General features: G+C 46.2%; 1 protein-coding gene across 6 annotated transcripts in view; it reads left to right on the top strand.

Moving 5' to 3' along the window:
* Window positions 1-395: 395 nt before the first annotated feature.
* Window positions 396-26,203, top strand: part of yeats2 (YEATS domain containing 2) — a 51,074-nt gene continuing 25,266 nt past the window's right edge. The window contains exons 1-17 of one of the 6 annotated variants that reach the window (XM_031559487.2): window positions 396-656; window positions 1,806-1,919; window positions 2,056-2,153; window positions 2,295-2,387; window positions 2,962-3,189; window positions 4,670-4,788; window positions 6,085-6,246; window positions 7,049-7,160; window positions 7,791-7,835; window positions 8,813-8,999; window positions 10,495-10,716; window positions 11,308-11,469; window positions 16,089-16,183; window positions 20,252-20,455; window positions 22,066-22,333; window positions 23,716-23,874; window positions 25,051-25,172. In XM_031559487.2, the coding sequence (XP_031415347.1) occupies window positions 1,820-1,919; window positions 2,056-2,153; window positions 2,295-2,387; window positions 2,962-3,189; window positions 4,670-4,788; window positions 6,085-6,246; window positions 7,049-7,160; window positions 7,791-7,835; window positions 8,813-8,999; window positions 10,495-10,716; window positions 11,308-11,469; window positions 16,089-16,183; window positions 20,252-20,455; window positions 22,066-22,333; window positions 23,716-23,874; window positions 25,051-25,172 (2,376 nt within the window). In that variant the 5' untranslated portion in view covers window positions 396-656; window positions 1,806-1,819. Of the gene's footprint in view, window positions 1,920-2,055; window positions 2,154-2,294; window positions 2,388-2,961; window positions 3,190-4,669; window positions 4,789-6,084; window positions 6,247-7,048; window positions 7,161-7,790; window positions 7,836-8,812; window positions 9,000-10,494; window positions 10,717-11,307; window positions 11,470-16,088; window positions 16,184-20,251; window positions 20,456-22,065; window positions 22,334-23,715; window positions 23,875-25,050; window positions 25,173-26,203 lie in introns of all 6 variants that reach the window. The other 5 variants (XM_031559488.2, XM_031559484.2, XM_031559485.2 and 2 more) reach the window with 5 other exon arrangements.

Below are 26,203 nucleotides of genomic sequence, written 5' to 3'. Positions count from 1 at the left end.
ATAATAAAGGTTTCTTCCATTTCTTTACAAATTGCAAATGCAATCAAGTGGTCTTAGCTCGGTATCTTTGTTTGAATCTTTAAGGTTTGTTCTTTTCCAGGATGGGTTTTTTCGTCATATTTTCTTTTTTCCCCCTGTCCATCAGATACCCTTGCACATCAAATCAAAGGCCTGTGTTCTTTGATGTATCCACAACATAAGCTTAATCATGCTGTTATGATGTATATAAATAAAAACTGTATTACCTAATTATTTGCAAGTATGTGTGATAACTGATACGTATTAACGCAGAAGCAATACTATATGGGCCTACTGGCCACACAACCTGAAACTGACCTAATGGGTCAACGATTCATCAGATCCACAAAGATGATTTTTAGCACCACCTGCTGGTACAAGTTAGGAATCGCAAGGCCTAAGTCTTTCACAGCTCCATGGCGTTAGCTAGGATTGTACCAGAAACCCTGTCAATGCAGTGCCCCTGATAGCACGTATGGACCGAAGTTCGTTACTCCCGTTATAGAGTAGTTAACGTTAGCACCCTGCAGAACGACACATTACCATTGTCATTCAGGTGCATCCATATCACTTCTCCACAAACTGTTCCCGCTGGCCTCGCGTATCTCTCGTTGCTGTCCGTCTATGGTGAAAGAGAGGTAGGGTGAGATTTTGTGGACTATGGCTAGCTAGCTAGCAGCTACAATTGTTTGAGGTTGTCAGCAGTGGTTTAACCTTATCCGATTTAATAGTGCAATCAATAACGCAATCTAATACTCGAAACAACGTAGCTACAAGTCTAAACATGAGCGAGTATAATGAATAATGTATTGCAAATTGGCTTAACAGTTTGCCAAGTGACCAAAACACGATTAGCTAATTTGGGCCTCAGGTTTTCGCCGTTGTCGAGTGTTGGTTATACCCGAGATAACGCGATTGGCAGTGGATCTCCTCAGTAGCCAACTCTCTATGTTAGTGTCAACTAGCGTGTTTGTTGCTAATGCTATCTCAAATCACGTTGTGCACTAGCCAATTTGCTAGAGCGTTGCCTTGCCAGCTTTGTCAAGTTTGCGGCTGTATTGTAAGCTCTTATTTGTATAATATTTATATATTTTTTGTTATTCGTGTTGCTTCTCTCTCTGGTTAAGTCTTGCAATGTGGGGTTTAAAACAATTACAGTTGAGTGATAAACTGCCCATTAGTAGCGCAGTGAATCTATAATGTGCTGGTTAGAGCTAGCTAGCTAGCTAAGCAACCAAGCCAATTCCTGAAGAAGATATTTCAACTTTTTGTCTAAATACACTATCTTACTGGAACGCACAGAGACACCTTTCATGTTAACTGTAAATATTTGGGCAGACTTTGATAAATCGAATATCACTGATAACATGTCATTCATACAGCGTCAACCTACTGATTATTGGGTGTAGAATTGATTAGATATCGGAGAAGAGAGCCAACCAGATAACACACTTTGTAAACACACGAGAAACTGTTACTTTTATGTTGCTTTTTTCACTCGAGCTACTTGCCATGTCATCATAACAGAGATGATTAGTATGCTATTTTTACTTATTGTTTATGTACAGCCATACCTCAATTCAACATATGATAAGCATTGGAGAAAGCATTACATTACACATTACAGTACACTATACTGGCAGGTAAAATTGAAAGGTGAAAGTAGCAGGTACGTCAAGATTTATATATTGTTTTCTAATGGATGGATATCTGAGCAAAAAAGAAGCTAAAATACTGGGATAATCTCTTTTTTATGGAATCTGAAATAAGCTGAACTACTGTTGCAGTTCACAAGACAACCATGTCTGGAATCAAAAGAAAAATTGAAGACAATGACCCAGACTATGAGGACATATCACAAGTTCATGAGAATAAGAGAAACAAACTCGTGGAACAGAATGGTAATCATCTTGCATTTAGTTTATTATCACCTAACCAAATTCACAATTTTGATATTTAAACATGAAAACTGAACTTTCCAAACAGTAAGTTATAAACATGTTTTTCTGATCATTTACTAAACCAAAATATCTTTAGCACGGGAGGCAGCTGTGCAGAAAATTGAAGTCATCGTTAGAGAGCAGTTCTCCCTGGAGATGAAGAATAAAGAGCATGAGATTGAAGTGATTGGCCAGGTAAGTACCACCCTTACCAGGTTTTGACAGTCTCAATATTCTCTGCTACACAGTTCCCAAAAGTTTCCTCGGTAATGTCCCCCCCCCCCCCAATTTATAATGCATTTTGCTTGCATGCTTTTACTGCATCTTTGACCTCAGCGTCTCAATGAAGCTCGGCGGATGATGGACAAGCTGAGGGCCTGCATCGTGGCCAACTACTACGCCAATGCTGGGCAGCCCAAGGTCCAAGAGGTACTGCAACCCAAGCACTCACACATGCGTCATCACATTTATATTACATTTGCATTAATTCACTTGGTAGACAACTTTATTTTTATTTTTAGAGAGTAAAGTGCAGATATGCATCATGTATCATCAGTATGTGAGCTCTCTGGGAGTCAAACCCTATGACCTTGGTGATGTTAGCTATACAAGTGTTGAAGATGCACGATTCCGTTTCGGTTTCACGAAAGGTTGTTTCATATTTGAGCTTAATGGCCAATTAAGTTACACCCTTCTCTTACGTGTTCCTGATGCATCATGTTGATTGGCTGGGATTGTTTATGGCTCGGCCCGAGCCACTATGTTTATTTCCCAGTTACAAAGCCAGGGCTGTGTATGAACACCAGAGTCTTTTTGAGCGCAAACACAGAGAGCTAGAGGACCGTGAGGAGCAATTTGCTTAATTTGTGGAAAAAAAACATCACACCACTCCCTTCAGTGCTTTAGCAGTAAATGGCTGTTTCTCCCTCTGACTTCTCTGTCTCGTTTGTCTTTAGCATTACATAACTTCACCTGTTTCTGTGTCTTGTTTTTGTTCTGACAGGCTTCAAAAAGTGATGTTTCGGTGCTGAACCACCCGGCCATCAAGCGCTTCCTGGAGTCGCCCTCTCGCTCGTCCTCGCCGCTCAACCAGGGCTCGGAGGCGGCCTCGCTAGGGCCCTCCGAGAGCGAGTCGCTGGGCCAGCATGCCGATGGCGAGCGCGACAGAGACGGAGCCTGGAGGGAGGCGGGGGGGCGCGGGGAGCGCCGGCCGGGACGCAACACAGGAAAGGTAGATGACTTTGGGATTGGGGTAAAATGGTGGTGATGTACACAACAATGAGAATGAATGTGTTGAGGAAGGGTGGAGTTGACACAATAACCTTAAAATGTGTGAACATCCAATTCAGGTTGCACGCATGTACTCACTCACACAAATTAGAGGAAAATGGTGTTATTGCCTCTGCCAAGGAGGTTATGTTTTTCTGTGCGGTTTGTTTGTCTGACTGTAAGCAGGATTACGCAAAAACCAGCCCGACTTGGTGGAACGCGAAGCATGGGCCGAGAAAGAACCTGTTACATTTTGGAGTGGATCCAAATCACTGTTCAGATCCACACATTTTCTTTCACTTTCACTAATGTTGCATGATACAGCATACACTATTTGGCCTTGGCGGCGGTCTGCAGTCTCTGAGTGCCCTTCTAGTAGTACATAGGGTTAAAACATGTGAAGGTATGCACATACAATGCAAGTCTGATAAAGCTGTAAAAAACCAAGGTTAAGATCAATGGGGAAAAACTTTGCTTCCAAATGTTAAGGTGCAATTTTAGGATCCTTCAGGACTTCATTAGACAAAACTGTGCACATACAGATTTTAGATCTATAATGACAATTATCAGTACTGGGATATTGTTATAAAACCAGTTAGGACATAGTGGCTGAGATGCTTAATGCAGGCTTCTATTAGCTGTGGTTGTTGCCACCCTTGCCAAAGTTTTGTAACTTTTTGTTGGGTGTGTTACGTTTTCACACCACAAACTTGAAGGCTTAATTTGAGTTAGCGTTGCATATGTTTTCGTAGCTGTTTAAAAAGCTGACTCGATCTGGGGGTATTCCAAATACAAGGTTTAGTGACACCCCGATAAGTTAACTCAGAGTTAGTGATAAACCCCCCTAATAGAGGAGCCCTATGGCTTTGTTTTGCTAGGAGAATGAAGCCATAGCACTCTTCTATTAGGAGGTTTACTACTCAATTCTGAGTCCACTTATCCAGGTTAGTCACTAAACCTGTACTTGAACCCCCCCTCCCTGGTGTGGGTGTGATTTTGGGGTAGGATCTGCTCCAGTTAGATGCTGAATGACACATTGTGCTATTCAATAAGCTCACCAGCTTCCTCACCTGTCTGAACAAATAGAAGTGACATAGATTTGCAGTGTGACATTTATTTTTTTATAGGGTTATTTTGTGTTTGTTTTGTTTGGTCGGGTAGCTGTTGTAAATGCTCTTGATTAGCCAAATTATCTGAGTTAAATTAATCAAAAGTGCTAATGATGAGTTCGGTCAGGTATGCAGAGCAGGGAAAGTATGAAAACATACATGCAAAGTCAAGGGACACCAGGAACAGGATTTAGAACCCTTGTCTCCAGGTAAACCCACCACCTTTGCTGAGAAGGCATGAGGTTGTGATGGAGAGGAGTGTGGGCTCGTGGTTTACACTACGTGTTTTAGACAGAGGATATTATTATATATTATATGTGATTTTGCCTTTAGGACACGTTTGGAGTGCCGGCGTCCGGCGCAGCAGAGCAGCACGTCACCTATCACTCCACCGGAGAGGAGGCCTCCCGGCTGTACGTCAAGAAGACCATTGTTGTTGGGAATGTCTCCAAGTGAGTGACCTTTCAATCTCTCAGCGCCTAAGTGCCTGCCTGCCTGCCTGCGTGTGTGTGTGTGTGTGTGTGTGTGTGTGTGTGTGTGTGTGTGTGTGTGTGTGTGTGTGTGTGTGTGTGTGTGTGTGTGTGTGTGTGTGTGTGTGTGTGTGTGTGTGTGTGTGTGTGTAGGCAGGCCTTTAGTCACTCAACTTTAGGTGGTGACTTATTGCAGCACGAATCGTTCATTCGGCTTGCCCCAGAGCGACAGGAAGGCTGTGTGAAGATCAGGCAATATGTGACAGTTATGACGGTGAATTATTACTCATAATGTACAGGTGGGACAGATCAATTATGAGTGAAGGTTTGCTCAAGATGATTTTTGATTTGTGCTCTAGGCTGCTGTTAGGGTTAAATCCACCCACTTAAAGTGTATGATGAAGTATTGTATGATGTGTGACTGCCAACTGTCAGTCAGCTGTAATCTCAGGCAGGGTTGTCCTTCATGATATAGTTACCTTTTTCTCTCAGATAGTTGTAATGTTTCATTGAAATGTCTGAGTATTGGTTAGGGTTTGGGTGATCTGTATTTCATTAGCTGTTGCAGTTTTATCTCCACATGTTGTGCTTCACATAACTTGAGGTTATGTTGCAGATATTCATGATCTCAGAAAAGTTTCCTAGATTGATCAAATAAAAATAAATGTAAAAAAGATAAACTAAAGGTCACAGAAATAGTTAATTTTTTTTTGTATTTTGTGTTATTTTTCTGTTTTGTGAACAGTTTTTAAAAGTTATATATTTTTGAATGATCATCCCTTCCCTCCGACAAATGATGTCAGTGGACGTGTCCAGACTGGATCAGTGCTGGGTGTCTTTTGCCGGTGTGATGTGGAGTGTTGATGAGTGCGGAGGAGAAACAGGCCTCAGTGGCGCTGAACTCCTCATAGTTGTTGATGTAGCTGCAGGGGACGGCTTGTTTTGTTTCTCGCTAGACACTGTTGCCACACACATTCAGTGAAAAACAAGCAACATGGCTCCACTAGCACTCTGAAATGATTGACACATCGAGACATTTTTGTCTTTTTCTCTCCCCCTCTATTTTCTTTCTCGCTCTCCCCTCTCATATCTCTTTCTTTGTTTTTATCTCTCTTTCTCTCACTCTTTTTGCTGTCTCATTCTATCTCTCTCTGGCTCTGTCTATTGCTTCTCTTATCTATCTCTCTCTATCTGGTGCACCTGTCTCTCTTTATCTTTGCGACCCCCTTATTTTTTCCTCTTTTCTCCCCCTCTCACCCCCGTCCTCCCCCCTGACAGGTACATAGCCCCTGATAAGAGAGAGGAGAATGACCAGTCTACCCATAAGTGGATGGTGTACGTCAGAGGCTCCAAGAAGGAGCCTAGCATTGACCACTTTGTGCGCAAGGTCTGGTTCTTCCTGCACCCCAGCTACAAACCTAATGACCTGGTGGAAGTCAGGTATGTATTCTGCGTGTTCGTGTGTGCCTGCGTACGTGTGTGTGCGTGGGAGGCCCCCCTAGATTCTGTTCATTCTTTTTTGACACTTGAGTATCTCTACAAAGAATAGTGACAAAAACACACCTCTTATGAGTCAAACACGAAACTGAGTTCCGGATGCCCCACCTTCCCTGTATGCCACATTGAGCTCCTTGTATTGTTGTGTGTGTGTGTTTCCCCCCCAGGGACAAACATCTGAGCTGCAGCACACATGTTGTTGTTTTGAAAACAGTACACGACTCACCTGTGCCCTCTAGTGGCGGGTTGTGTCAGAACCTTAATTTAAGCAATACACAGGGTCTTGAGTTCATTATAAGAGGTTTGTGTCAAATTTGTGGCTTGTGTAAGCTGTGACTTGAACTTTCAACCTAGTGTGGCTGTATTGAACAGCATTATACAGTCATCCCTGCCCACCATAGAGTCGGCCCGTCATTCTACCCCCTTGCGACCTAGTTACAAAAAACGGCACTTTTTTTTTTTTTTTAAAGATATTTTTGGGCATTTGTTTTTGCTGTTAATCGGACAGGACAGTGAAGATAGACAGGAAATGAGCTGGAGAGAGTGGGATCGGTAAATGACCAGCGAGTTGGATTCGAACCCGGGTCCCCGTGGGTGTTCAGACCTATTCATGGTCGGGGATGCTGCGTTGTTATAGTTTTCAATTGGGAAATAGGCTTTAAGAGGCCGATATGTGTGTTTAAGTACTGGAAAAACCTTCATGAAATATTGAAGTGTGTGTGTGTGTGTGTGTGTGACCTCTCAGTGAGCCTCCGTTCCACCTGACGCGGCGAGGCTGGGGGGAGTTTCCTGTGCGTGTTCAGATCCACTTCAAGGACACGCGGAACAAGCGCATCGACATCATCCACAACCTAAAGGTCAGCTGACCCCCCCCCACACACACACACACACACTCAGACGCACACTCAGACGCACACTCAGACCACCCCCCAGGTGTCCCTCCAGCTGATGCATTACTCGCCCCACTACACACACACACATACACACACACACATACACACGCACATACACACACATACACACACATACACACACACACACACACAACACATAGACCATAGGCACTCTGGTCTCTACACTACAAACACACACACGCTGTGCTCGCTGGACCATAATTATACCACTGTACAAGCTACACGCACGATATGGATTCTCTACCTTCACTCACTCACAAAATGTGTTGATTGATAAGATCGCTGTAGACATGTCAAAGCTTTTCCTTTATGAGACACAGACTCTGTCTAACTGCCTATTGTCATCTCTGAAAAAACTCTACCTCTCTCTCTCTCTTATTTATTGTGATGTCTCATACATTCCACATAGTTAAATAATCAGCAATGATTTAGTGGTTTACATTTTTTAAATCTATGGTGGTATCTCATTTATGGCCCATAGTTAATTCCCGTAGGAGTGATAAAACACTGGCATCATGAATAATTGTAATTCCCACGGACTGTCTCTCTTCCCTTTGGTTTGATGCCTCACAGCTGGACAGAACGTACACGGGACTGCAGACACTGGGAGCTGAGACGGTAAGGCTGATCGCTTTTTGGTGTGATGACTGTCACATGCTGTGTGTGTGTGTGTGTGTGTGTGTGTGTGTGTGTGTGTGTGTGTGTGTGTGTGTGTGTGTGTGTGTGTGTGTGTGTGTGTGTGTGTGTGTGTGTGTGTGTGTGTGTTGGACGAGTCTGACCTGCAGAAGGGAGAAAGGGACATTACCTCAGAATTAAATTATCTTTGATGGATGTTGGGCTGCCTGCTCTACAACACAGCAGAGCAGTCACTGCAGAAGTGTGTCTGAACAAATCTGACATCCACCGACATGCTTTGCAAAGATGAAATGAAAACAGCGTTCCGTTTGAGCGACACCTGGTTGGCGTGGCAGGGATGTTCTCCACCACGGCTGTCTGAAGCTGCCAGAGATGCGTGACGGAGAACTGACTCTAATGGGCTTTGATGGCTCCCACAACTCCCTGTGTTCTCTGGCCTCTCACGCCACCTAGCCTGAGCTTGAGTATGGGCACTGTTTCTGTGACCGCCTTGCAGTCCCATCAGCTTTCAGGCGTAGACCCTGCGAACCTGGGTGGAGCCGGCTTAAGTCAGTCCAGCTTGCAGAGCTCAGGCAGTGCACTCAACCAGGTTCCATAGCTCAGGCAGTGCACTCAACCAGGTTCCAGAGCTCAGGCAGTGCACTCAACCAGGTTCCAGAGCTCAGGCAGTGCACTCAACCAGGTTCCAGAGCTCAGGCAGTGCACTCAACCAGGTTCCAGAGCTCAGGCAGTGCACTCAACCAGGTTTTCGCTGCCGCTAGTGCTGCGCCTAACCTCCTCACTTCCCTGTACATTTAGCTTTTTGTAGTTTTCAAAATGTGGTCGTCTGCTAAGTGTATGAAGGGTTTGTAAATGAGATCGGCCGTACTGTTTGGGTAGAACTACAGGTCCCCCTCTGGCAGCGGTGGTTTTCCCAGGTGGTTTTTCCCAGTCTGACGCTGCCTCTCCCCCTCTCACAGGTGGTAGACGTGGAGCTGCACCGGAACTCGCTTGGAGAGGACTTCTTGCCCACCCCCCTCTCTTCCTCCTCCTCGTCCTCCGCCTCCTCTCAGAGGTCGTGTACGGCGGGCTCCTCCAGCGCCCATCCCACCTCCGCGGCCTCCCCCTGCCCGCTCTCACAGGACTCCCTCCCGGGCACAGAGAAAGGTGAGGACCCCTAAATTACCCCTCTAATTACCCCTCACCTGCACTCAGACTTACACCAGGTGGAGTCACTCTAATTTTAAAGGAGCCTACATGATGATGAGATAATGTGAAGCCCCAGTGGATCTGGAAATATAGAGACCTCTGATGTATATTATATATATATATTCATATATGATGTAGATGCCTGTATGGTATTGATGCCATATGCCAATGAAACGACAGAGCTGTACTCTACTCTACTCTACTGTACTCTACGATGAGCCGTAGGAGCCATTATGATCAACATGCCTATATGATACACGTGCATAAAGATAGGAAAAGATCTCAGGGTACCTGGTATGACAGATAACAGCTAATGGCTCAGGTCTGCCATTACACACCTGTGTGTGTGTGTGTGTGTGTGTGTGTGTGTGTGTGTGTGTGTGTGTGTGTGTGTGTGTGTGTGTGTGTGTGTGTGTGTGTGTGTGTGTGTGTGTGTGTGTGTGTGTGTGTGTGTGTGTGTGTCTGCCCTTACCCTACAGCTGTGTAGAGCCCTGCTTAGCCATAGAGCAGGAGGGGATCCACACGCACACAAAGCTGTGGGTGTCTAACAGTGGGATTGGGACATATCATTGACTCATTACACTTTAGATTAATGAATGAGCACTTCCACAATGGCTTACCATACTGAGCGAGATGGTATTAGCTGTTTGCGAGACAAATTAATTAGTGCCGATAGCTGTAGAAATTCAACATTATCTTTGAGTGGTTTTTTTTTTATCAGTTATTACAGGCCACTTCTGATTCTTAATTCTTCTCTTTCATGATGCCACATCAAAGTGTTGAACTACTTTGAATTACTTTTCATGTTTATTGAAAGTGCGAGCGTGCGTGTGTGTGTGTCTGTGCATGTGATGTTGATGCTGTTTATGAAGTACGAACTGTGAAGTGTGTTCCCTCTTTTTAAAGATGGCTGCTGATTCCCCCATTACTGCTGGTTATTTCAGCCATATGGCTGACGCCTGTTTGATGCCTTTGATCTGCAGTGAGCCACAGAGGCCAAATGCAGTAATGACACATCCCATAGACCCAAACTTTGAGAGCTGCTGGCGGTGGTTCTGGCCCACATGTGGCCCTGATCTGAAGCCATTTCTTCCCTAGTCACTTGTTGTTTTGGTCCCGACACTGAGACAGCTACAGATCCGCCCTCATCCATTCTCTGACACACAGACAGCTGGCCCTGATCACAACATGCGTGGTGGAGAGCCAGTTGCTCTTCGGGAAGTCGTGAGTCGAAGCACAAGCTCTTGGGAACGAGACAGTTGTGCACTCCTCTTCTTTTTTCCTTTTGGTTATCTTCCTCCTCAGGCACTCATGTGAATTATTGATGTGGTCGTGTGCCAACCCCCCCACCCCCACCCCCCCACACACACTTAATTCAAGCTTGGTTATAAACAGCTCCTCTCCTCTTTTTCTGTTTGTTTGTTTGTTCACTCTCCTTATCCCTTCTTCCCAGGCGTGGCCGTCAAATGCGAGTCGGGCCGCTCCTCCTGCTCAGAGCGGACGCCGTCCCGGCCCAAGCTGACCGAGAAGATCACGCTCGGTTCTCACGGCAACTCCGCCTTCCAGCCAATCACGGCCAGCTGCAAGATCATCCCTCAGGGCCAGGCTCCGAGCCTGTCCGAGTCCCCTGGGAAGTCCTTCCAGCCAATCACCATGAGCTGTAAGATCGTGTCCGGTGAGTCCCTCCGGACGTTGTGCAGGAAGGAAAAAGACGAAGGCCCAACCCCCCCACCCCAAAACACACACACACACACACACACACACACACCACACACACACACCACACACACACACACACACACCACACACCACACACACCACACACACCACACACACACACACACACACACACACACACACACCACACACACACACAACACACACCACACCACACACACACAGACCACACACACACACAACACACACCACACCACACCATATCAGACTCATGGAGGAGATATTATCTTCCAGTTATGGTTATAATACTGCTTCTTAAACACAGATGCCAGAGTACAAATTGAAAGCTAATTGAAAGTTGTTTCCCCCCCCCATTTTCCATTGCTACATCTCTTGTTTTTGAGTTGTTTTTGAATGAATTTGACACAAAAGTGGAATTGAAAGTTGGATTTGAGACTTCCTTTTTTTTTTGCGTAAACTCCAGTGGGTTGTAGCAGTGTCTATAGTGTAGTTATATCATCTTCTATCACGGCTGTTATTATTTAATTGTTTGTTTGATTTGGTTATGGTTTGTTTACCTTCCCCTCAGGCTCCCCCATCTCCACTCCCAGCCACTCCCCTCTCCCCCGCACCCCAACCTCCACACCAGCGCAGCTGAAGCAGGGCTCATCCGTGGTCAGCAACCCTTACATCATCGTGGACAAGCCGGGCCAGGTTATCAGCGTAGCCGGCTCCTCGTCCTCCGCCACAGGTTCAAGCCCTCACATATAATACTGCCCTCCTGCAAATACTGCTTATTTTAAAGTGGCCCTTTTATGAAGATATAAAACTCCCCTTTTATTGCCTCCCAGCAAAACCAAAGATGATTCATGCAGGTTTGCGGTGGTCATTTGTTTTTACATTCATACTGTGCTGCCAATTTTTAGTTATTTATTTATTTTTTGACGTTCATGAAGATAACAACTGCAGTGGTAAGCATGTCAACACTTGATAGATTATTTTTTGAGGCGTTTCACAACTGGATAGACCTGGTGAAAGCAGAATATGGAACTCTAGACATAGCCCAAAGGGTGCCCCTCTTCTTACAAACATGAAGTAATGATGCAGATTCAAACAGTAAACCGTAAGGGTGAGTGAGTGCATTTGTCAATTTGTGGACCGGTTGAACCGAGGAAATCCAGCCAGTGTCAGTCAGTCACAGTTCCGCACCAAAACTCCGCTAAGTTACCTACAGCCTGTGTTCTAGTCAGGAAGTGCCTGAGCTGCGTCTGGCCCTGGTTCTACTCAGACAGACAAGGGCAGATGTGTGTGACTGTGTCCCGTCATTTTCTGGTTTTTGGTTTGGTGTGGTCGTCTTCTCCTCTCTCCTATGAGAGGGTGGAGGTTTTCCTCTGGGATGCACACACAAGTCATCTTTCTGTGGGGTCATTCCTCCCTCTCCCTTCCTTTTTTTTCTCTCCTCTTCCTCACTCCTTTCAAACGTACTCTGAGAGTGATGGGGGTAGTGAGAGAGGGCAGGGCAGAAGAATGGCAGGATGTTGAGAGAGAGAGAAAGAGAAATTAATTTAATACCTGCACCTTTGCCATCGTGTGTTTTAGGAGAGAAATAGATGTGTAGTTGGATCTGAGAAAGTAGAAAAAGAGGAGGACAATAGACTGCGTGAGGAGAGAGAGAGAGAGAGAGAGAGAGAGAGAGAGAGAGAGAGAGAGAGAGAGAGAGAGAGAGAGAGAGAGAGAGAGAGAGAGAGAGAGAGAGAGAGAGAGAGAGAGAGAGAGAGAGAGAGAGAGAGAGAGAGAGAGAGATTTTTAATCTACCTCCTGAATTGTCCCGGTCATATGATTTAATAGAGAGATTCTGAACTCGAATGAGAGTTCAGTAAAGAAATATGAGAGGACTATGACAATAGGCAGAGAGAGATGCAGTGACAAATGGCTGCAGTGGTCAGTCTGTTGTTTTTAGTGGATTTCACTTTATTAGCTTAAACATCAACAGCAGTTTCAAGAGGGACGTCGTATAAGGTCTGTGTGGTATCCTCCAGCCTTGGGGTTGTCCTTCTGATCCCCCCCTGACTAAATGAGGACTTTGACCAGGAGTAAGAGACTCACTCAGAGAAAATATCAGGTTTCTGGTAGCCAGCACAGCATCACACACTCACAAGGCCCTACTTAACAGCCTACTCTGGGTAACGGAACAGCGCCAGTTCCTGGCCAGAACCGAACTAGAACAGTCCCGCTGTTCCAGAACTGTTGTCCTGCTGGGAGAGGTTCTGAGCCGGATTAGTCAGAGTGTGTGAGTTTATTTGTGTGTGTTGAGTACATTTGTGAGCGGGCGAGTGTGTGAGGTTGTGTGTGTTTGTGAGAGTGTGTACTGTGTGAAATGTGTGTTTGTGAGAGTGTGTAGTGTACGATATGTGTGTTTGTGAGAGTGTGTTGAGTGTGTAGTGTATGATTTGTTTGATTATGTGTGTAGTCTGGAGTGTGTTTTGGTGAGAGCATGTAGTGTGTGTTTGTAAGGGGGTGTGTAGTGTGTGTTTGTGAGAGCGTGTAATGTGTGTTTGTGAGAGCGTGTAGTGTGTGTTTGTGAGAGCGTGTGTTTGTGAGAGCATGTAGTGTGTGTTTGTGAGAGCGTGTAGTGTGTGTTTGTGAGAGTGTGAAGTGTGTGTTTGTAAGGGGGCGTGTAGTGTGTGTTTGTGAGAGCATGTAGTGTGTGTTTGTGAGAGCGTGTAGTGTGTGTTTGTGAGAGTGTAGTGTGTTTGTGAGAGTGTGAAGTGTGTGTTTGTAAGGGGGCGTGTAGTGTGTGTTTGTGAGAGCGTGTAGTGTGTGTTTGTAAGGGGGCGTGTAGTGTGTGTTTGTGAGAGCGTGTGTTTGTGAGAGCATGTAGTGTGTGTTTGTGAGAGCGTGTAGTGTGTGTTTGTGAGAGTGTGAAGTGTGTGTTTGTAAGGGGGCGTGTAGTGTGTGTTTGTGAGAGCATGTAGTGTGTGTTTGTGAGAGCGTGTAGTGTGTGTTTGTGAGAGTGTAGTGTGTTTGTGAGAGTGTGAAGTGTGTGTTTGTAAGGGGGCGTGTAGTGTGTGTTTGTGAGAGCGTGTAGTGTGTGTTTGTAAGGGGGCGTGTAGTGTGTGTTTGTGAGAGCATGTAGTGTGTGTTTGTGAGAGCGTGTAGTGTGTGTTTGTGAGTTTGTAGTGTGTTTGTGAGAGTGTGAAGTGTGTGTTTGTATGGGGGCGTGTAGTGTGTGTTTGTGAGAGTGTGAAGTGTGTGTTTGTAAGGGGGCGTGTAGTGTGTGTTTGTGAGAGCGTGAAGTGTGTGTTTGTGAGAGCGTGTAATGTGTGTGTGTGTAAGGGGGCGTGTAGTGTGTGTTTCTGAGAGCGTGTCTTTGTAAGGGGGTGTGTGTTAGTGAGAGCGTGTAGTGTGTGTTTGTGAGAGCGTGTAGTGTGTGTTTGTGAGAGCGTGTAGTGTGTGTTAGTGAGAGTGTGTAGTGTGTGTTTGTGAGAGCGTGTAGTGTGTGTTAGTGAGAGCGTGTAGTGTGTGTTAGTGAGAGCGTGTAGTGTGTGTTAGTGAGAGCGTGTAGTGTGTGTTAGTGAGAGCGTGTAGTGTGTGTTTGTGAGAGCGTGTAGTGTGTGTTAGTGAGAGCGTGTAGTGTGTGTTAGTGAGAGCGTGTAGTGTGTGTTTGTGAGAGCGTGTAGTGTGTGTTTGTGAGAGCGTGTAGTGTGTGTTTGTGAGAGCGTGTAGTGTGTGTTTGTGAGAGCGTGTAGTGGATCTGGGTGGCCCTCAGCCTGGGCTAGAAGGACACTCATTGTGTATCTGCGATTCAAAATATCATCTCTTCGATTCAGTGCAACTGTTACTCACTTCCTGTCCTCCCACAACTCTCTCTCTCCCTCCCTCTCTCTCTCTCTCACGTTCTTTCTCACACTCTCTTTCTCACACTCTCTTTCCCATCTCTACTTCTCTCTTTTCCTGACTTTCTTTCCATCTCATTTAATGACGTGTGATGAGACTGCAGTATGAGGGAGGTTGCCATGGAGATGAATTTGCTGGCTAGAAGAGGTAGCGGGTGTAAAGGTTGAGTGAGTGGGAGTCTTCAATCACCTGTGTCTGTGTGTGTGTGTGTGTGTGTGTGTGTGTGTGTGTGTGTGTGTGTGTGTGTGTGTGTGTGTGTGTGTGGAGCATTGAGAGAGGTAGGCTAATGCTCTCCCAAAGGATCAGGGTGAATTCAGCTTCTTTTTTCCCCCTCTTGGTGGTATTTTTAATGGAATATGAGAACTGCACTTCTCCACAGAACTGAGGTCAGTGGGTACAGACCTGTCCAGTCTCTAAATCTCACTGCCCTGGATGTCCTGTGCTCCCTGACGAGTTAATACATGTTCTCATAGCAGCGACTGTTACCCCTGGGTTTCAGCCTCCTTGTTGGCATGCTGCCCTCCTCCCATGCCCAAGGTTGTATGTGCGAGCCAGTACAGGATAGTGCTTCTCGCAATGCCTGTAACCTGGTTGTGGTCAATAGTGGTCAGTATGGTCAGTGGTCAACAATACATGGCAAACTAAAGAGATGTGTTGACGACAGACACAGTTACCCATGAGTTTTAGCCTTCTTGCTTGCCCTATGCCTGCCTTCCAAGCCCAGGGTTGTATATTGGCGCTCACAGCTCAGCACAGGATAGTGCTTCTCACGTTGCATGCAACCTTTACACTAACACCAGGGGGAAGGGTCCACTGTCTGAGTCATTTGTGCTGTTTTAAGACACAGAGGTGGCGCCTCCGCGAAATCCAACTGCAGTGTACTTCTCCACAGCGGAGGTGTACGGGTTTAGAGCAGTGATCCAGAACACCCACTGGAGCATGAATCTGAAGCAAGATGGGCCGTATTGCCATAAACACTGCTGTTCTGGGTGTGCGGAGCGCTTATGCTGCGTTACGGACAACTCGGAAGTCGGGTATTTCCGCCTTGAAATTTCAGTTCCTTTAAAGTCGGGGTAGATGGATTTGCCCCCGAGTTTACAAGTAGGAACTAGGAGTGGCGTTCCATTGTACTTTTTCTAGTATTAAATCAGAAAACCATTGTTTAAGTAGGTCCTGATGTGTTGTGAAGACATGACAAACTTGTATATTCAACAGGCATTGAGCTCAACAAGAAAACCAATACTTAGATTTTAAATGATACTTCATTTTTAAGCAGTGTTAAAGTCAATCCATGTTGTATTGGATGTTCAACACGCATTGAGCTCAGCACCTTAAAAGACCAGAAAACTGCTAGCTACTAAGTTTAAATGATGAGTCGTGTTTGACCTGAGTTGATAACCATACCTGCAGTGGCTTTAGTGAATGCATGTGAAGCTGAGTGTGTTGTCTGGTTTTGTTGTTTGTCTTGAACAGGAAGCCCCACGGCCAAGCTGTCTGCAGCGGCCCACGGCACCAGATCTCCCGCCCCCAAAGTCCACACGGGCAGCTTCCTGTCCTCAGGAGTCAAGGTGAGCACACACACACACACACACACACACACACACACACACACACACACACACACACACACACACACACACACACACACACACACACACACACACACACACACACCCCCTATGGTCCCAATACTTCCCCCGTCTGGGTGTGACACGTTCCTGTGGAAATGTCAGTTCTCTATGGGATGACCTTTGACCCTTTAGTACCACTAAGATTGACCTTGACCACAAAGGTGTGCAGCGTGGCATTAGGTTATTACAGTATGTTCTATAAAAGATGTTGAGGGAGTGTGTCATTAGTTAGTTTCTGTCATTTTTTTGAAAGACAGGAATGATGCTGTGTGTGTGTGTGTGTGTGTGTGTGTGTGTGTGTGTGTGTGTGTGTGTGTGTGTGTGTGTGTGTGTGTGTGTGTGTGTGTGTGTGTGTGTGTGTGTGTGTGTGTGCGCGCGCGTGTGTGTGTGCGCCAGATGTATGTATGTGATGTACACACTGACTCACACTCTGACTGTCCTCTCCCTCTCTGTCTGAGGCCTTGTTAGTGCTGTATCTCAGAGCTTTGATTCGGTCCTATTAGTGCTCTCTCCCCTTCACACACACACACAGACACAGACACACACCCAGTTAAACAGAAAAGAGGTGAGGAGGCGGAGAGAGTGTTGTTCTACAGAAGAGACCAAATACACACACGTACACACACGCGCGCACACACACACACACACACACACACACACACACACACACACACACACACACACACACACACACACACACACACACAGTTAAACAGAAAAGAGGTGTGGAGGCGGAGACAGTGTTGTTCTCCAGAAGAGACCAGATACACACGGACACACACACACACACTCTGTCTCTCTGTCTCTCCTTCTGTCTTCTCTCTGTTGGCTTGTTAATAATGTGTTGATTGATTTAGATTGCCGCAAAGATGGCAAAGCTTCTCCTTTCCGAGACAGAGGCTCCCTCTGCATTCTCATGCCCCAGCATTCTCCAGGTTAAATATACCATTGTCAGGGTTAGTACTGTGAAATAATAATAATAATAATAATAATAATAATAATAAAATAAATAATCAGTGGGATCAAATCAGTGGGGGATAAAGTAGGCTGTGGACTCAGACACCTCCTGAGCATTCTAAACATTAGGGAGACGGACATTCACAGGAAACAAATGTTGCTCATTGTGGATTTTGATGTCACTAATGGTTGCTATTGGGCTATGTCTAGAGTTCCATATTCTGCTTTCACCAGGTCTATCCAGTTGTGAAACGCCTCAAAAAATAATCTATCAAGTGTTGACATGCTTACCACTGCGTTGGCCTTGTGTTTCTGGGTTGGATACGGAGGGTGGCGCAGCACTTTCTGTTCCCCGACACCCTCCGTTTATTAATAGCACGGCATCTCGCAACAGATGTGTAGAGAGCAGAAAAGCTTTTTAAATGGGCCATCTTTCTGTGGCGCGGCCGAGTGGGTTTGCACTTGAGAGAACAGCAGTAGCGCAGACACACAGTCTCTCACAGACACATACGCACATAGTTATACCCCCACAGACTTAAAAGCACAAACACAGAGGCACACACACACACATGCTCACACATGTGCAGGTGAACTTTCTCTCACACACACACACACACACACACACACACACTCACACACACAGACTGCGGTGAGGCTTGATAACTAAATCATGGCGTCATCTAATGGAGCATTTTCCTGTTCTCATTTCTCTTTCTTTCTCAGTCTGTCTTTCTCTATCATTTCTCTTCGACTCGCTCTCCCTGTCTCTCTGTCTGCCTCTCCCACTCTCATTTCCATTTCTGTCTGAGTCTGTGTGCTCTCCTTGTGGAATCGCTCAGACAGGAGCAGAGATGACAGACAAACAGCTACCTGACTGCCTAAAGCACATGTGTCGAACGCAAGGCCCGCGGGCCAGATCCGGCCCCCCAAGTGATTTCATCTGGCCCGCCGGCCTCTTCGGAATGTTGCAACAAGTTCCATTGATTTGATGGGCCACGGTGTAATTTTATTTAGCCCGCCAGATAATATGTAAAGTCTATCAGAGCTGGCCTGGCGCGGCCATAGACATATATATACCTATATATGTGTTTATGGGCACTGCCGTCGGTATGTTGCACGCGCCACTAATACTGCAAGTCCCACAATGCACTGCAACCGTGTTGGTAGCCTACGTCAATTTAGGCCCGCAAGCGCGAGCCCTTGCCACACTGTCTGCAGCCTCATCACCTGAAGTCAAAGTTTAGCTTGCGGCCTGTCTCTCTCCCCCCCAAAAATTGCTAATATTGGCAGAATATATGTTTACCAAGTAAAGGGCAAACCTGTTTCTCTTGTGTGGAGCCGATGTGGCTGTAATGAAAGAATATAATTTCTTAAGATGGCACCAAGACAAGTACAAACATCTGGACATGAAACAGAAGCTCCAGAAGGAAGAGGATTTGAGAAGATCGCCGGTGTCACAGGCTCGTAAAAGCCGAATCACAAAGTGAGGCTGCAGTGAAGGCAAGCTTTATTGTAGTAGCCGAGATCGCTAAAGCAGCCCAACCCTTTACCGAGGGAGAAATTGTCAAGAACTGCATGATAAAAGTTTGCGACATCGTGTGCCCTGATAAAAGGCAAGCATTTTTTAATGTGTGCCTGAGCAGAAACACTGTTGCTGATTGTGTATGTGAGCTTGCCACCGATCTGCAACAACAGCTGATGGGAAAGGGAAAATATTTCATCGCATACTCCCTTGCTGTGGATGAGAGCAGCGACACATCTGATACTGCCCAGCTGTCAATCTTCATCCGTGGAGTGGACTCGACTGTATGCGTTAAAGATAAACTTTTGAGATTTAAATCAATGCATGGCACAACTACGGGGAAAGATCTCTTTGAAGAGGTATCCAAATGTGTAAATGAAATGGGGCTGCCTTGGGACAAACTTGTTGGACTGACCACAGATGGAGCGCTTGCAATTTTCAGAAAAGAGATGCATAAGAAATGAATGCCACTGATGTTTTTTTTTATTTTGAAATTCGATCTCTGTGTTTAAAGGCAATAACTAAAAGGCCTAAGCTTTAGGCTGCTTGTCCCAGATTCAGTAGGCCTATGTTAAACTTAAGTTCATGTTTACATATGAAAAAATATAATATGTAATATGTCCGGCCCTGGACTTGGACGCGTTTTTTTAATGTTGGCCCTCTGTGTATTTGAGTTGACACCCCTGGCCTAAAGCATCCTGACAAGCCTGGCCAAAGCCCAGCCCAGCCAAGGCAATAGGGCCTGACAGCTGATGGCAGTGTGTGTCTGTGTGTCTTTGTGTGTCTGTGTGTGTGTGTGTCTGTATGTGTGCAGTGTGCACTAGTGTCTGTGTGTGTGTGCATGCTTAGGTCTAAGTGCATATGGAGGTGTGTGTGTGTTTTTATTAGTTCAGTTATAGTAAGAGTGTGTCATCATGTCAGCTTGTGTCATGTGGACACCCACTATTTCCTACTACAGCGTGTGTCTGTGTGATGAAGTACCCTTTGTAGTCCCCACTGCAGTGTGTGTGTGTGTGAGAGGACGTGGAGACAACAAGTCCTCCTTGTTCACTTTAGCTCCAGTGTGAAATGGAAACCGTTAGGCGGGAGAAGTGAGTAACAGAATAATGGATTAGCACAATGCGTTCTGCTGACGAGGAACACAGTGTGTGGTAAACTGCTGTTCTGCGAGTGCATCTTTGAACAAGGTTTTACGCAATGGGCTTATTGTCTGCACAACAGGTTGATGTGCATCTAAGATGTCATTATGTAAATGTTAAGTGGGATTCACTCACTCATCCTGCCTCTCTTTCTCTCTCCATCACTCTCTCCCTATCACTCTCTGTCTCTTCTCACCCCCCCCTCTCTCTGTCTCCCTCTATCACTCTCTCTCTCTCTCTCTCTCTCTCTCTCTCTCTCTCACCCCCCTCACTCTCACTGTCCCTCCCTCTCACTGTCCCTCCCTCTCTATCACTCTTTCTCTCCCTCCCTCTCTCTCTCTGTCTCTCTCTCTATATATGTCTATGTCTCCATCCCTCCCTCTGCAGGTCATCATAAAGCAGGAGCCAGGCGAGGTTCCCACCCAGCCACAGCCACCACCACAGCAGGCCATCGTTTCCACGGCAACGACCCAGCAGCAGCAGGCGGCGACGCAGCAGTTTGTCGCAGTGAAGGGTGGTCATGTGATCACCATGTCTTCCTCCCAGAAGCAAGGAGGCGGAGTGTCAGGCTCAGGAGCCACGCCCAGCAAGGTCATAACCACACCCACACCTAAACGCTCCACACACACACACGCACACACACAAACAAACTTCATACCTTTCCTCTTACTCCACTGTCACACGTACTCTTGAGCTGTGTGTCAACATTTTTGGTGTGTAGATTTGCATGAAGCAAGATTGACAGTTTAAGAGCTCTGTATCTGAGAATATATATCTGCTGAATAATGGGCTGAGAAATAAAGAGAAATGACTGGTTTTGTTTTGTAGGCAGTACTTCTCTGCATTGATTTTGCATGCATGAATTCCATTGTGACGGAGGTATTAGCAGTGCGATTATTTAAGTCCATCCACTCGGCCCATGCGCACACTGTAAGCCAGGACAGAGGATTGATAGCGTACGAAAGGGCTGTTGATTTTCGATAAAAGCACAAGCCCACTCCACTCTCACTCAAGCCCTTCCCTCCAATCTGATTGCTTATAGCAAGGGACCTTTTAGAGGTGGTGGTTTTGGGTAAAAATGGGTTAATTCTTCACACACACACACACACACACACACACACACACACACACACACACAGAGTACATACACTGAAACAGAAACATGCACAGAAACACCTACACGAATGGACACACACACACACACACAATACACACACATACACACACACACACACACACACACACACACACACACACACACACACACATATACACACCCACACACACATACATACATACATACACACCCACACAGTTGTATTTGGGGTAAAAAAGATTTGCTCTCTGTGGCCTACATCAACCAAAATAACTGAGGTGGCCCTCTTGTGCTCGGACAGCAGACGTGTCGGCAGAGGAGCGAGGAGGGAGATTAATTTTAGCCGCTGAAAGTCAAAGCGTCCTCCTCCTTTCTCTGTCACTCTCTTTTTCTCTCATACTCTCCCTCTCGCTCTTTCTCTATCTTTCTCTGTGTCTTTTCATCTCTCTCATTCTCTCTCTCTCTCTCTCTCTCTCCCTCTCTCCCTCTCTCTCTCCCTCCCTCTCTCGGTGTCCTGTCTGAATATGATATGTGCTGCCTCCATCTCATGTTTCATAGAGAGATCCATATTCTGTCAGACTTTCATCCCTTTGCCGGTGTCTGAATGTTTAATGCAGGACTGGCTTTTTCCACCACTGCTCAGAAGATTGTTCAGTATACTGTTTAGTATTCTTTCTGTCTGCACATGATTATTGTGGTCCTGGTAAAAAGGTGAAACTTAGCTTTAGCATGTCTTCCCCTCAGTCTGTAGTCAGTATAAAGCAGTGGTTTAGGTTATGATGTGCTTAATAGGTCTAGGCTTTAGGTTGGGGCAGGTGTAACGGTAGAGAGCTGTGCGGTGAGTAAACCTCACACCTCGACACCTTAAGACGCTTGCTAGAGCTAGCAGACGTTAGCACCCGTTTTTTTGCCTCCTTGCTTGTACACCCGCCTCCCCTGCCCATGATCTTGCTAGCTTGATTGTTAGCACCTTGATTTGCTATAAGAGCCACAGTAACACATTCCTTTAATGTTGCGTAGTGTAACATCTCATCTGGTCTTTTGTTGTCTCATCTCATATGGTCTGATCTGGTCTGGTCTCACCTGGACCTACCGCCCCGTGCAGGTGTTGGGCATCCCGATGAGCTCTGCTCTGCAGTCAGCCGTGAAGCAGGTGGCCATCAGCAGCGGGCAGATCCTGGTGGCCAAGTCCAACCCGGCCGTCTCCAAAGTGATGGCCCAGAAGCAGGTGGTGGCGCAGGGCGTGGCCAAGGCCATCGTGAGCAGCGGCGGCGGCGGTCCTGGCGGAGGAGCCGGCGGCGGCGGCGCGGGGCAGCAGGTGCACACCGTCACCAAGGCAGCAGGAGGCTCGGCGAGCGGCGGAAAGGGCGGAGGTGAGCGGTCAGACTCACACATCTGTCAAAGCACAGGGTGTATGCACAGTCCACACACACACACACAAACACACACGCCAGCATGTTTATGCATTCATGTGTGTTATGGTGTGTTTATATTTACCTGAAACAGAACTTTAAAGTACGGTTTTGGTGAAAGTTGTGTTCAGATGTGAATATATGTGTGTGTGTGTGTTTGCACCAATGCTAAAATCATATTACAAAAAAGTGACCTTTCTGGCATAAGTAAATTCATAGGTCAATTAAGCAATGTGTTTATTGTCAGTGAATGGTTAAGGTGTGTGTGTGTGTGTGTGTGTGTGTGTGTGAGTGTGAGAGAGAGGGTGTCTGTGTGTGTGTGTGTGTGTGTGTGTGTGAGAGAGAGAGGGTGTCTGTGTGTATGTGTGTGTGTGTGTGTGTAGGCTCTGGTGCCTGAGCGATGCAGATTGATAGTGAGAAGTTGGGTGTGGTGTAAGGAATATTAGATTAGCTGATGCTGTCTTGCAGTGCTGCCCCCCCCCCTCCTCTCTCTCTCTCTCTCTCTCTCTCTCTGTGTTTATTTGTACAAAAAGAGTTGGTCCCCTTGCCTTCTGCAATTTAACTGTGATTAGTGGCCTTATTCTTTATTACAATACCATTACAGATAAGTAGAATCTTAAATATATGTGTGTGTGTGTGTGTGTGTGTTTTGGATGTAAGTGTGTGTGTGTATATAATCTTGTGTGCGTGAGTGCAATTTTAAGGTGCTGTATTCTCTGCTGATTAGAGCAGTTTTCTGTAGCTTTGATGAAAGCTGTTGAGCTGTTGCACGCTGTGCTCTGCTGTGATTTGTATTAAATGCAAACAGGCATTTCTGCTCTTAACAAGCGCCGACTCCCCAAAGGCTTGACTAACACGTTAACTTGGCCGTCACAAGCAATTCATCAAATCAAGTGTCCCCAAAGCTGCTCTCAACTGCCAGGCTTTCAGTTTGCAATTAGTCAGCAAAGCAGCCCTCCCTGGCTCTCTAATGCTCTCTAATGCTGTTCTCTACTGTTCTGTGTGGGTTTCATGGTTCCTAGATGTTATGGTTCTGATATGGGTCCCATGATCTGTACATACCTGTGTAATGGTTCTTATGATATGTACAATACATGTAAATTCTATTGTTTTCAGAGTTAAAGATTGAGGGGGGTTATCATTTGCTGTGTAGTGTGCCATTTTCAGTGAACTCTGTGTGTTCTCCAAGGTTCTTGTGTGCTTTCATTTAGATCTCATGGTTCTCGCCTCCGTGTTAGCATGTTTCAGTGTTCTTAGTGTGTGTTCCTTAAGGTTCTCATTGGCTTGTGATCTAGATCTCATAGGGTTCTCCCCAATGTTCTCTAATTGTGTGTCCCTCTCAGTGATGGCCACCCTGCAGCTGCCTGCCAACAACCTGGCCAACCTGGCCAACCTGCCGCCAGGAACCAAACTCTACCTGACCACCAACAGCAAGAACCCGTCAGGCAAGGGCAAGCTGCTGCTCATCCCCCAGGGAGCCATTCTACGCGCCTCCAGCTCAGGTTAGAGCCCACGCACGCACGCACACACACACACACACACACGCACAAACACACACACACACGCACAAACACACACACATATGCTACTCATTCCCCAAGGAGCTATTCCTTGTGCCTCCAGCTCAGGTTAGACCCCACGTGATACACTCACACACATAAGCATACACATGCGTGGACACACACACACACACACACACACACGTCAGAGATGTAGGTCAGGTCACAAGGGTATGCTATCAATTAAGAAGTGGTCCCCAACATCCTCTGTCCCCCAGGAGTGGCACACTCCATTAAGGTTACCTGGTGGGTTACAGGAGTGTGTTACAGAGCGGCCATTGTCCCTATATGTGCATCCACTGATCCCCTTGTCTAGGGGTGATGTTAGTGGTGCCAGACTGGACTAGTGTGCAGGTTGAGGGTACACTCTGCTGTATTGTATAAATAGCTTATAAACAGTGCAGCTTCTAAAACATTTTAAAACATTACTTGCCAGCAGAGATGGGATGCTGTTCTTTGATGGAAACCGATGCACTAATGTTTCCATTCAGACTTTATCAACAGTCTCGCTGTAAAATGGCCGCCTGTCATGTTTCTGTTTTCCCAAAGGAGCGATTGACCTCAGTACAAATATTTTGGCTGTCCTATCCTCTTTTTCTCTCACTCTTATCTTCCCACCTATCTCCCCTCCCCCTCTCTGAGTGTTTTGAGCGGTTGACGTGTTCCTGTTGTGCATTGACTGGTGGACTGTAATTGCACACAGTAGGGGGTGAATTGGTAGCCACGCTGTCCCCTGTTTTCCGGAGGGGAGGGGTGGGGGGGGGGTGTTGTGATGGAGCGGAGGTTTGAATAATTGATGACTGTGTAGACTCAGCAGCATAATGTTATTTCATTACACTGAACAAATCTTTTTTCTCTCCTGTCTCCCTCCCATGTCTCACTCCCTTCCTGTTTGTGACCATTGTTGTCTGTATGTATTTGTGTATATATATATATATATATATCTTGTGGGTTTGTGTACATGTTTCTGTGTGTGTGTGCTTGTATTTGTCTGTACATGTGTATATATCCACAATTGTTTGTGTGTGTGTGTGTGTGTGTGTGTGTGTGTCTGTTTCCACGTGTGGTTCATGTGTATGTGTGTGTGTGTGTGTGGTTCATGTGTATGTGTGTGTGCAGGTCAGCAGTCTCAGAGCGCAGCCCCCTCAGGCTCGTCTCAGACGTCTTCTGGCAGCGGATCTGGATCCAGCCTCCCTTCCCACCTCTCTTACACCTCCTACATCCTCAAACAGACCCCACAGGTATATAAATACTCCATAAGCTCTCTTACACCTCCTACATCCTTAAACTAGACCCCACAGGTATACATAAACACTTTATAAGCTCTCTTGCCCCTCCTACATCCTCAAATAGACAGCATATAAATACTCCATAAGCACTTCCTGTCTCTCTCTCTTCCTCCTTCCCTTCCTTTCTGTCTTCCATTTACACCACCTCTCTGTCTCTCTTCCTTCTTCATCATTTAGGTTTGTCTTCTATTCCCTCTGTCTCATTCACATTCCTGTAGTCTAATTATCACATGCAGAATGAGCAGCCTTCCCTTTTACACTGTATTAAACTTTAAGCAGGGTGTGTTTTAAAGAATATAAAGCATTGGATAAATCTGTGCTTAAGAGACCAGACGCAGCAGCTGTGGCTCTTAATCTGCTGTCAGCGCAGCGGGGCGCGGGGCTCATGTTAACACCCAGTCCCATCCCAGCGTTGAAGTGTTCGGGGTGGAAAAATCCGTCCGCTGTGCCCTGTCGTCATGGTGCCGTGTCTGAGAGCGGTACATTCAGTAGCAGCAGAGGTTATCTTTCTGCTTTGGTGTTCAGCAGGCGGGAGGAGGCCGACAGTAGTGCCGATTTGGGGGTTAATGGGATGCCCTAATGAGAGGGGCATTGATCAGTGCTGTCTGTGCAGATGCCACAGGGCCTCTAATGAGCATGAATGAGACATCCCTCAGCACAGTGCATGCCATGCCACATGATGCCACCCTCTGCCCTCACCCTCTGCCTCACCTTCGGTATCTATTTCTCACAGGGCTCACACATTAACTCTCAAACACCAAAAAGCAGTGGCAGTAAGCTACTTATGCTGGGCCCTAGCGCAAAATATAAAGGGTATAAATGCGGTTTTGTTTATACTACAAGGGGCACATTTGTCTGCGAATTGGGCCCCTCATTGCTGTGGGCCTCAGTTTGACTGCACTGTCTGGCTGCACCTTTAGTTACTTTAGTAATTCAATTTGATTTATACAGAGCCAAAACAATCAAATTGTCCCAAGGCGCTT

Source organism: Clupea harengus, chromosome 22 (genome assembly GCF_900700415.2).
Source record: "Clupea harengus chromosome 22, Ch_v2.0.2, whole genome shotgun sequence".
NCBI lineage: Eukaryota > Metazoa > Chordata > Actinopteri > Clupeiformes > Clupeidae > Clupea > Clupea harengus.
The sequence above is the reverse complement of the archived record's forward strand: the minus strand, read 5'-3'. Positions and strand labels throughout refer to the sequence as shown.